The sequence below is a fragment of the Chroicocephalus ridibundus genome, chromosome 3 (assembly GCF_963924245.1).
Source record: "Chroicocephalus ridibundus chromosome 3, bChrRid1.1, whole genome shotgun sequence".
In the NCBI taxonomy this organism is placed as follows: Eukaryota; Metazoa; Chordata; class Aves; order Charadriiformes; family Laridae; genus Chroicocephalus; species Chroicocephalus ridibundus.
The window spans coordinates 97,166,459-97,179,348 of record NC_086286.1 but is presented as its reverse complement, the minus strand read 5'-3'; the positions used below and the strand labels follow the sequence as shown (position 1 = coordinate 97,179,348).

General features: G+C 37.6%; 1 protein-coding gene across 7 annotated transcripts in view; it reads left to right on the top strand.

Annotated features, from left to right (window-relative positions):
- Positions 1-12,890, top strand: part of ADGRB3 (adhesion G protein-coupled receptor B3) — a 468,213-nt gene that overhangs the window by 411,104 nt on the left and 44,219 nt on the right. For all 7 annotated transcript variants that reach the window (XM_063330254.1, XM_063330255.1, XM_063330256.1 and 4 more), the window contains one exon: positions 12,330-12,480. In XM_063330254.1, coding sequence (XP_063186324.1) covers positions 12,330-12,480 — 151 coding nt within the window. The remainder of the gene's footprint in view (positions 1-12,329; positions 12,481-12,890) is intronic.

Genomic DNA, 12,890 nt, shown 5'->3' with positions numbered 1-12,890 from the left:
AGAGCATAGCTAAAGCCCGCCTGGAGAACACTGTCCTGTCGCAAGGCTCTAGTTTGCCAGTTCACTCTGTGCACTACACTCTCTCCAGTGTCCCTCCACAAATTTTTCCTTCTTCATTTGGAAACCCTTTTCTTCTCTGTCAGGAAGTTCATGTTCTTAGACTCCCTAGGAGTTAAGCAAAGGTGAAGCCAGGAGATATGAGGCTTTGCAGAGAGTTTTGGGGTCCTAACAAGACTCCTTATAGCGACTCCCATAGGAAGAATGTAGTTAGAGCATATAGGAGGAAGGACCTTGTACTCGCTGGTATCTGTGAGGAATTAGTGCAATCCAAACAGTAGTAATGTCCCAGCTCCTCCTCCAGATTGTGTTGACAGGAGCAGATTAATCTCACCTTACAACCCAAGTATGGTCTAACTCAGCTAACCCTTTTCTGTGGCTCCATGGGAAGAAACAGAGGGAAGTGGAATAAAGGCAATCCAGGCCCAACAGAAAGACTGGTGTTCTTCATCAAAAAAACCGGCTTGAAGTAATGTGATACAGGAGCTGTTACTAGTTGCTGCACTATTGCTAACTATTATTACTCCTGCTGCATCTGATCCCTCTACAAACCCATTTCATTCTTTGCTCCTCCAAAACACACAGGTTGCTATAGTGTTTCCTCTTTAATAATCACAACTTTACAATTTGTTATTATCACGCTAGAGAAATCATTGTGAAACATTCCACACTGCTTTGTCATAAATATTATTTTGTCATTACCACAGACCTTTTATCCTGCTGGTTAAACATAGCAGATAAAGAGAACTGAATGAATGTGATACCTCACAGAATTTCTTCCCTGATGGAAGACAATGCAAAGGTATAAGCAGCATAAGTGGTTTCACCTTTTATGAAAAAAAAATCTTGACATTTTGCTTTCATGTGCAAGCAATGAATGGAAGCTCATGTCAAAATATTATCTGAGTGGAGAAGTTGACTTTTTTACCTATTGTTCTCCTTCCCATTCTCAGTCATTTTTCCATATACATCTATGGTCACAACCTCTTCTTTTCTGTGATTATGGGTACTGTTGGTTTTTTATTACAGCTTCCATAAATTATCTAATTACCCATCATGCCAATAGCCATGGTATGCAATGACCAGAACTGGTGGTCGGACAGAGATACAAAGTATACTGAGGAACTGTGTCCTCTGAATTCTTCAGTGTGCATGTGCATCCACTGCTGTACAATCTTTCTTCCATGTGAAAATCGCTGAGATTTCATTAACATCTATTGAAACCCATAATTATGCGATATTTTCCATTTCTTGTATTTAGAGGGACTCTGAATTTATAGCCTAATTTCATTAGCTATGTTTTCCATAAAATAGAGGAATTTCTTTCCTCCAGCTGAAATTTCATCCTGCAGGTGAGGCAGCTTCGTCGCCATTAAATGGATCTCTACATGAAGTGAAGAAAGAGATAGTTGCACTCTGAAACAACCTATGGCTAATGCATTAAAGGCATTACAAATTAATATCATGACCATAAGAGGAATTAATATGATTCATGATGCTTTTGTATAATAAGTTTGCATTGACTGTGTTGTACATGAACTAGGGCGCTGTCAGTTGCCCATATTGGAGACTCTGTTCTTCACCCCTCACTCCATGTTCACTCTTGGGTACACAAATTGACTGGATCTGATTTAGAGATGTAAAGGAATCTCCTCTGTCTTCTATCTGATGAAAATTTTGCTTTGCAATGCATAACCATCCAAGGCTCGCTCTATCTCCACTTGCTTTTCTAATGTGACAATGTGTGCTTCAATTCTGATACTACAGGGAAAGAGTTCATATTTCAGAGAAAAAATATTCAGGTTGTCAACTGAATGAAACAGTAAAAACTGGTAGCCCACATGTGTACACATATGTATCCCATTAGCAACTTTGAGATACATTTACATCAATTTTTTAAAAAGTGCCTGTCTGTGTGCGTATGTCTATATGTTATACGACCACTGCTTGATTCAAAAGCCTCTGTTCTCCTCTCTTCAAAGGCACACGTGCAGGCGTGCACACACCACATGCACACACACACGCTCCGCTTGGGCTCAGTGCTAGGTTCCTGCACTGTGTCTGGCTGGGATGGAGTTCGTTTTCTTCTCAGGAGCCTGTATGATGCTGTGGTTTAGATTTGTGACTAAAACAGTGTTGCTAACGCTGATGTTTTAGATATTGCTGAGCAGTGCTCACACAGGGTCAAGACCTTCTCCACTTCTCAGCTGCCCTGACAGTAAGTAGGCTCAGACTGGGCAAGAAGTTAGGAGGAGACACAGCCAGGACAGTTGACCCCAACTGACCAAAGAGATATTCCATATCGTATGAAAACATGCTCAGCAATACAACTGGGGGTAGACTTTCCAAGGTAGCTGTTGCCTGGAGACTGGCTGGGCAACAGTCTGCTGGTGGGAGGTGGTGAGTGATTGCCTTTGCCTCACTTTGTGCAGGTCTTTTTTTCCCTTCACTTATTAAACTGTCTTTGCCTCGACCCACAAGTTTTTCACACTTTTGCTCTTCCGATTCTATCCCCCATCTTGCTGGAGGGAGTGAGCAAGCAATTAGGTGGGTGCTTAGCTGCTGGCTGAGGTTAGCCCACCACATTTGCTCAAGCCCACCACATGTTTTACTGGATAAGAGAACAAAGCCAAAATGTTCTAAATGCCTCCGTAGGTGGGCATGACCCCAAGCGCTGGCATGAAGTCATCCATAGTCTTGAAGCATTAGCACGCCTCCTGGCACAATTTTGTCCCACAATAACTAGCATTATCCCAGTCAATGCCTTGAGTTTGGGAGAGTTGGAATTGGCAAGGGACCAGTGACAGCAGGCTGTTTGGATGTGGCCACCTTATTTTGGAGTCCAAAATAATTTACTAATATAGACATATTCTGTATTATTCCAGCTGGCTGTGTGATGAGTGAATGCTTTCTAACCCATTTTGTTTGCAAGTACAAATACATGTAGCCATAACGTATCTTTAAAAAATTTATTTGTCAGTTATTTTTGAAAAATAAACTGAAGTTATGTGGTATGAGAAGACTTTGGATGACCACAGCAATGTAGCTACTATCTCCCTTTCCTGGATTGTTTCTAATTTGGACTTAAATTACTTCTTTGAAAAGGGACCATTACTCACTGTCTCCATACTGCTAGTCCTAAAGGACACTGTCGTTTGAGAAAAACTGGGCATGCTTGAAACTGAGGGTGCTCTTAGGGGCAAAATCATCCTTTTCCTGTTATTATAATTCTTACATAAAGACTTTAAGACCTATATATACAACTGCAATTAAAAAATAAACATTAAAAGAATAAGGGTAAGTGACATATGGTAATGTTGTAATAGCATGGCAAAGCTATTGCTTCAGTGGCTTCTGACAACTGTGTAAAGACATGGAACTCTTATGGTTATGCAGAGAAGGAATATTTACTGACACCAATATCCCAGACAAGAAGACGGACTGTTTTCATATGGCAGGATTATAATCATCACAGTCAGACTAAGAGAAAGGCAACTGCAGGCTTTGTTGTTGAACTTCTCATTCTAGTCATCATTTTGATTGCTGTGGAAACTCCCTAAAATTGCAGCAATTTTATTGTTAGCAAATGAGATAAAAATTTAAAATAGAACAAACGGAAGATCTGATTTAAGAGTAGAGATACTCAAGTGACAATCACATTTTCCTAAAAGAAAAAATCATTGAACAACAAATTTTCGCAACACAAGGCATTATTTTCTGTCTACCCAGTGAGGGCTTTTCCTGGTAATTTTTCCATCGGGACATCAGTTTGCACTTGCTGCACTTGGATCCTGCTATAGGAATTTGAAGTCTTGTATATCAGGCTTGACTCTCTTGAACATATCAGTATCCATTCTGTTACCCTCTTAAGTTATGTCGTCTCTTCAAGGAAGCTCCTTCAATTCCTTGCCTTTGTCAATGCCTTGACACCTCCTCCTGTTTTTCTCAGAACTCCATAAGGAACTCCCTCTCAACTGTGCTCTGAACTACTCTTTTCTTTAGCTGCACTCATTGCTGACTCATGCGTAACCCTTGTGCTTTAGCTTAGCCACCCCTTCATTATCAATCCTGGCTCAGCGCCCCTAACTACTCACACAGCCCCCACAGCGAACTTTTAAATAAATTAAAATTAGGAAGACTCAGGACCTTTGGAACACTCTTGCATGGGTTGCTCATCACTCTAATTGACTGTTGGCTCTTGTATCCTTCATTCTTCTGCAAACAGGTATGCTAATGCAACCAAATATTTCTACTTGCAACAAGACAAAGGGAGTTCTAAAAATCTGGATATCTTTATGTAATAAGTTGAAATAAACCTAAAGCACGTTGTTGCATGTTATAGCCAAACAGCCTTTGCTTCATTGTTAATGCAGTTGTCTCGTTATTGTATCTCTTGAAACCTGCCAAGAGCATTTGTCTTCATTGAAGAGAGCACACTGCACATTCCATATTTTAACATAAAACCAATATAGAATTTTCAGAGTCTAAAAACAGTTCCTGAAAAACAACTGTCCCGAAAACCAAAGTGTAATAACATCAGTGAAGCTCTTTTATTATTTATTCATAATCTCCACCTTATTTTGCATAGTTCCCAAGTAAATAGAATTGTTTCTGACAGCCCAATAGAACCACTCTGGCAGCCAGCATGCATTGCCTTTTTTCCTATGAGTCATAGCCAGTAACAGAGACTTTTCAGGCCAAATTGCAGTTTCATCAGTATCAATCCAGTCCCTTATGTTCACACTGCAAGCTCAGTTTTGCTTCTATAATACCATTATCCTCAATGATGCGCAAGAACATAAGAACTTCCAATTCTTCAGTGGTTTTTAGAGACCAGGTTGATTTTCCTTGCCCATCAATTAAAAAAAATAATTTACATTTTATCCACAAATCTTATTTTATTCATCTTTAAATAAGAACTCTTTCAGACTTGGTAATACAAAACCTCACTATGATATTTTTAATGAGTAATTTTTCAGGATAGCATCACCTTCGGCTTAAATTTTTAATTGTTCTTCCTCAATAGCTCAGTAATGAAGAAGTTTTTTTAACAAAGAATGCCAGTGATTTCCACTTTTTTTATTGAAGTGAACTTGATCACTTTACACTCAAAAGGGTTGATTTTTCAGAAAAAAAAAAAAAAAAAACCAAAACCAAAACAACCAAAACCCAAAACCAAGCTAAAACAAAACCAAAGCAGAAAAACTAAAAACAAATACCAGGAAAAAGAAGAGAACTAGGAAAGAGCATTCTCTGGCACAGTGAAACATCACTATTACAAAACAGTGGCAGCAATTTGAGATTAATTAGTGAGGAAGAAGTTGAAAACCTTGTATTTAAATTGATTTTATGCTTCTGAGTTGTAAAGGACTTCTTATTTTCTTTTGTGTTTGCCTGAAAACCTGCTGTTCTGAGCTTCATAAACTTCACAACACATTCATGTGAACACACAGTTAAAACACTAAGTTATTTTGTCCTGTCAGAGTTGACATTTATCTTGTTTAAAGTGTTTAACATCAAAGCCAACAGAATAAATTCATGATGTGAAGTAGGCCATATTCACTTACCAGAAAAATATTCATCCAGTACTTTGTAAACATTTAAAACACTTAGGATAAGAAGCAAGATCACAAGCCTCTGCTCACGCACCTTTCATCTGCTATTCTATAGGTGTAATGCCAGATAAAAAACCCACTTAAATTAATGGGAGTCTTTCCACTGACTTTTGAATTAATCCTGTAAACAGTTAGAGGATCCTTCATTTTCTGCCTGCACAGAAAAATATGCATGTTCACAGCACAAAGGCAAAAAGGGAAGAGCTTCCCTTGCCAGGTTTTGTAATCGAAGAAATTAAATTGCCTCTGAGTAACCTGTTCTATGATATTGCTTGTTCTGAGCTCATTTACTTGAATATAACCTAGCAATAACAATCTGAACCAGGAAGAAGACTAAAATGAGTATGAGCGTAAGGAAATTCTATGAAAACTGTCTTGCAACTGCCTTTCAATTTACAGTAGGCATGGCACCAAGAAAGCACTTCTGAGTTAACACATTACAAACCTGAGCATTGCACTGACAATCCCCAGAGGATGCTGCAAACAACGTGGAATTAATTTTACTGTCTCATATTTTAGTAATAGCTGAGTATGTTATGAATTATCCAGCTGGACTTCTTGCCTTGATCCCAACCAGTAACCAAAATGATCCACAAATATTTCGATAGCCCCAAGGCAAACTAGCACAAGGCTTGCAACCTTTACACCTGAGCCGTCCAGGGCAGGAGGATAGTTCTGCGCAAGCTGATCACCAGGCAGGGGTCCTGGCCCAGGCTCTCCTTCTTCAATCTGGGCCAGGGCTGGGAAAGCATTTTTTGGCCCAGGTCTGAACTGTTGCAAGGAATTCATAACAATTTAGCAGCATGGATCACATGCCAGCGTATAAAGGGTGCCCTTACTCTTACTGATGTAGACAGATTCTGCCATACAACAGAGCAAGCAAGGTTTGCAAATGCAGCAAGTAATTTCCATGAATTCTCTTCTATCCAAAAACCAGATTATCCCTTCACATCTAGTTATCAGAATTATTTTGTACTATGTACATTATAAGGTCTGAAGAAGAATAGTGGCTATCGGATAAATTAGTTTGGATAAAAACCATTTATAGAAATAGCTGAGGGATGTGAAGTACAACTATACAGTATCAAATTTAAATGCAAAGGTTATTGATATGAGAGACAGAGGTGACAACTACCAAAGGAGAACTTTGAAGGAAAAGAACTGCAAAGGGAGAAGCTAAAAAGAAGGCTCCGTACTCTTTTTGTGGATTAGATATGAACAGCACCTCTATTGCTAGACTCAGCACCTGGGAGATATTCTGACTGATCTCCTTCATAATTAAGTGTCAATAAAGATTGTGAATACTTTACTCACCAAGAGTTAATTTTCAGAAATACCTTTGAGGTAAAAGATAGAAAAAGAGCAGGAGTTGAATCTGCCAGTAAAGCATCTAGAGGAACATTAGGTGAAAATAACAAGGGAGATATTTAAATGCAGAGAAAACTTACAGTTTAAAGTATTAGTTTTCTTTCAGTCACAGTTACAGCATTGCATTAGGATCACTGGGGTTATACTATCAGAGAAGAGGACAGACTCCAGAAGAGAAGACAAGATGTGCCAGACAAAGGAACCTTAAATCAAAATAGCTGAAGAAATTATACTGCACCCTGAGACTGGGCCACATGTAGTGGCCCCAAAGTTTAGCAACTGTTGTGATAATTTGCACATGATAACAAAAAAAAAATAAAAATCAAGAATTGATACTGAAAATAACTTCCTGTGGCATTGCGGTGCTGTTGATGATGTAGATGTCCTTTGTGAGGCTGTAGTTGTAAACCAAAGGAATTACAGAAACATTTGGGTCATTTACAGCCAGTTTATAAGCTATTTATCAGAACCTAGAAAGGCATCTCGCTTGTTGTGGGCAAACAGACATGATTGAGTAGAAGAAAAAAAATTGAGTGTCCTTAGTTATCACTCGTTATCTTTGTGAGGGAGATCATGTAACTACTCAAAAACACACTAAAGTACAGTAAAATAGAGTTCGCTCTAAAAATCCAAGTAAAGGTTACCATTCACATTGTCTTGTACCACATATAGAATCCTGCAGTATAATAATTAACTGTGCATGTCTCTTCACATAAATGCTCATAAAGTCAAATGCTAATTATTTTAGGTTATCATGTCAGATATCAGAACACACTGTAATGAAGTTAAACCACTTGAGCCTTCAGCTTTTAAGGACACCAGGGAAGATTTTTAGATATAAAAGTTTCTGCATAAGCTAATTAAAGTAAATAGTTTAATAGCTGTTGATTTAAAATATGAATAATGTTATTTTAGAACAATTCCTTCCACCATAGTGCTATTTTCAATATGAGTATCAGATTTCCTGAATAGTTTGCTTGAATAAGTGGTGTTAGCTGTACTTGAGACTGGCAAAAGAAAAGAACACGGGATTTTTTAAATGAAATGGTACCTTGAAAGCCTTATGGTGCCAGTAATATTAATGATCCTGGAAGAGAAACCTGAAAGTCTACAACTATGATTTCTTAGGCACTTAATACGCTAACAGTTTCAAATATGTTTGCAACTGAAGAGCCAGCGTTCCTTGCCATACTTTTTTGTCATTGAAAATCTGTCCCCCTTCCAGAAAAACACTCCTGAGATGCAAGCCCTTACTTCTTTGGCCCACAACCTCTGAAAGTCCATCTACTATTTCATGTCAGTTTACTCTAAAAATTAGTATTTAGTCTAGAATTCAGTACTATCTGGCCAGTATACTGTATCCCTGTATTTGACAGTGTCTGCTGTTCCAGAAACAAAGGTACTGTATTGTGCAGATCAGTTTAAAAATACATAAAAACTAAAAAAAAAAAGAAACAAAACCAAACAAATGAGGAATAATAAGCAGTATTTTTCTTTATGGATTTTTATTTTTAATTTCAAGAAGGAAAAGATAAACTGTTTTATAGTTGTGGACTTACAAGTCACAAAACCGCAATAAAATATATCAGTTTTGACATAGAATTATATTTCTCCTCTTTGCTATGTCCTTTGCATTCTCTTTGTTTTATTTGTTCTTTGTTTCATTTATTCTTTATTGTGGTCTTTAAGGGCTCTTTTTTTGCGTATTCAGTGCATGGTCAGAACTGCATAAGAATAAAATTAACACTAATTTAGTTTATCTCCTTAGGCTTATCTCCTCAGAGCTAAGTTAATGGCCAGATTTCTTTTAAGAAAAGAAAAGGAATTTTGTTATTTAAATGATTTTCTACTAGTTTTCATTACCACTTCATGACATAATCCAACTGACTGGATTTTAGCCCTAATCAGATGCTATCACCAATACAGCTTTCATTTTTCATGTTCATTTTCCAATAGCTTTGAATCTTATGCTATTTATCAGAACCCAGAGACAGGCAACTAGTTTGTTGAAGGAAAAAGAACATGTTCAGGGCAAGAAGACAAATCAGGTGTCCTTACTTAACCCTCTTCATCTTTGTGTGGAAAATCTGTTCACACTGCTATGAAAACAACTATTATGTTAAAAAACAAAACAAAACAAACAACTAGATGCTCAAAAAATAATGATAAATTATTATTTTGAGGTTACCCTTTTGACCTACTTTTTGTAGGTTATAAAAACGGACAAATATGCTCTATATTATTCATCATTGTTATATTAAAAATATTTGCTCCTAGAATAAGTGGCTTTGAATCTCCACTGTTTTTTACATTTGTCAGCTGTGCACTCTCATTTGGATTGGGTGCCTTACAAGCATGAAAAAAGGAAATAATTTGATACCTGATGCAAGCTCTTGCTTTCAATAGTATATTGTTTATTAAAAAAGGATGAATGGTCTTACTTAGATATTCAAGGTAGCTAACACTTGAGGCTCAATTAAACCTCATGAAATTGTGCATTCTGAGGATGGAAAACCTCCCTTCCCCCACTCGTAATCAGAATTAAATGTGGGGAGCTGAGAACAACAGCAATGGGAGGAAGAGGAGGTTAGAGTAATAGAGTTGAACGAATTTCAGAAGCATGAAAAAATAGTGAATAAATTAAGCTGTTAAAATTAATTTTGTTGCAAGTTGACAGGTGCTCAGCACAGGTAATTAATTCAGTGAGTTTTAATAAACTAGAATTAGAAACAAGTAAGAAGCATCTCCTCCTAAAGCGATGGGGAAGATGTGTACCACTAGTCGTGGTGCAGACACGTTGACACACTGCGGCTTTCTGTGAGTGACGGGCCACAAGGATTTAGCGATGCTGCTGCACGTGCAGCAAGGTGAGGGGAGGTGCTGGTCCCTTGGCAAGGGAGAAGAGGAGAGGGAGAAGGGGAGATTGGGAGTAGTCCATGGCCATGGGCTGGTCAGAAAGAAAAAAACACTAATAAAATACTTGCTAAAGTCAAGGCTCCCTGGCTAGAGATACACAATGCCCCACTTAATAACAGCCTTTGGTGAAAATCAATTTTTGTTCCTATTTGAAAACAGACTTCCCAGATATAGCACTTTCCCAGACAGCACAGCACTGTTTGTTTATTTGGTTATCAAAGGGGAAGAATATACGCAAGTACATAAAAGCCAGATTTCCATGGGGGTATTAGTCAACCGTGCTGAGCCCATGGCTACACCTGGGAGAGGGGAGTTTCATTCTCCAGGACCGCTTCTCTGGCTGGGGAAGGAGGGAGGCTGAATTCACTTCAAGCACTGCCTGCACATGATTCTGTCATCACAGTCCCACAGTGGCTGTTAGGTGATGTTTTGAGGCTGATTTGCATCTTTCTGATGGTATGTGATGCAAATATGCTGTTCTATCAGTGATACAGACTGACCATCGGTGTTCGTTAAAGAACCCTGCCTGCCATTCAGAAGAGTTAGTTATAATCAGCAGTAATATATTCCAGCCAGAGCACAGATCGCTTCTAACAAAACTTGCTTCTGTCTTTTTATTTTGTGATCAACATGATCATTAACATTTCCATCAGAGTTCTTTCTTCCCCAACAGCCGAGTCCACGTTTGTCTCAGATTATCATCATTTTTCTTTCGATACAGGAGATAAATTACGAACTAAATCCTACAGTCTATATTCAGTCAGCCATAAGAGTTAGCAACGTTCTCACGAAAAAAGATCAGGATTTGTTTGTATTTGCATTATTTATAAGGGAAATAGGATATTCACTTTTTTTTTTTCAGGGTAATACTGTGTTTTACCTATGCAGTTTTTCCCTAAAATATTCTGTACTATTCCTCAAAAGTCATTTTACTGTCAAATTCTCATTCCAACAGAACAGGCTACAAATACATTGATAGGAAAGCAAATAACAGTTGCATAGTGGGAATTCATAACATGTAAGGCAGCTAGTAAAAGAAAGGACATTTATGTATTTTCTATTATATTTATTGTGTGTTTCACTGCATAGCTTTCATTTTAAATCAGTGTTTATTTTTCATATAGAAAAATTCATAAAACCTGACTGCTATCAGTCAGGTTTTAACAGGATAGATTCTATGAATCCACATACTTTTGGGGACATCTAAATGTAAGAATTAATGGCAAAATGTAGGATGGAATCACTAGTTCATTTTCAGGATGTGCTGTGTTTTTCCCAGTTTACATTCCTTGCTTTTTAAAAATAAACAATAGTTCTCTTGCGTAGAGTTATATAGAACCTGTTTAGCCCAGATTTAATAGACAATTTGACCCAGGATTAGAAAACAAGGTGTTAGTCACATATGTGCATTTATAGCAGGAAATCATTAAGTTGTGAATCTTCAAGTGCATAACTTTCTGGAAGTTCAGAGACTGATATCAGCTGATATCAGCTGTGTGTCTGAGATAACATTGATATAACTTTGACCCTTCAAATTGTGATAAGGATAAACTGTGATATGGATATTCTCAACATTACTGCTGTGGTTTTGGTTCTGGGGTACAATGCACACTGCATTTTATAGCCTGCAACTGGCATTTTAAGCAACGCAGTGGAGGGTAGATCATCATTTATGCCAAGAAGCTAATTTATCTAAGCTACAATGTCAAGTTTAATTAAGGGCTACAGTGACAAAAGCCAATTGCATGTGCTCAAAATACTTTTCACATGACAAATGACTGACACCCGTAAAAACAATATCCGGGGTAATTGTTAAGGTTATGATACTTAAACCTGACTAAAAAGATCTCAGGCAATATATTCCAATAGGTTAACGTTCTATAACATTTAAATTAAAAAAATCAAATGAATCAAACAATCTGTTGCCTAAAATACAGGTTTACAGTCAGGATCTTTCTCCATTAAGGGAAAGTAAATATAGCTGTCAATTAGGAGCATTTCTATCCCCACATTTTCTTTATTCAGGTCTATGAGATTTTATAGTCAGTAGCTATGTAACTTGCTTACCACAATGGCGTTATGATGACCCCTGGTCAAAGTAAATGTGTTGAGAAAAATCTGGTGGCATGATTTATTTTGTGTTCTTTTTCCTTGCTCTGCCCACTCAGTGTTTGTGAAAACAGTCAAACCTCTTCTGCCTAATCCCCATCAACATCTCTCTCTCTTTCTCTCTCTCTTTGTGGGCATCACATCACAAAGGGGGAATTGATGCTAAGGATAAAGGTCAAGATGATAGAATATGACAACTCTGAAATGAAAAGAGAAATGAGTGTCCCTAAGTATTCAGAATGAGCTTCTCTTTGCTCCCTGCAGGGCATCTGCACCACAACCACCGCATTTTTACACTTCTTCTTCTTAGCTTCATTCTGTTGGGTTTTGACAGAAGCGTGGCAGTCATATATGGCTGTTACTGGAAAAATTAGGACACGGCTCATAAGGAAACGTTTCTTGTGCCTTGGATGGGGTAAGTCTGTAAATTCATTTCCTCAGAATCATTGGAATGAAATGTTTAATGCAGCGACAATGTCAAGAATATCATAATTTTTTTCAAGAAAACCTGAAAGGTTTACCTGAAAGGTAGACAGCGCATTAATAAAAAGAAAACTAGGTTAGGAGCCTTTCCAGTTTATCTCAAGCTCAAGTTATGCTGGTGTATAATTTAGCATTCTTTTATAAATATGTTTTAAGAAAATTTTAGATTTTCACCAAAGTAGTGTAATATCAAGAAATCAAAATAAAACAAGAAAAAAGATTCACTGAATATTCATGAAGCCTCTTCCTAGTTCAGTTTAAGACCTGTCAAATGTACCAGTAATTTAGCTATATTGAAGTGGTACACCGTGGGCAGAAAACAGTGTCCTCCTCCCTGCCAGT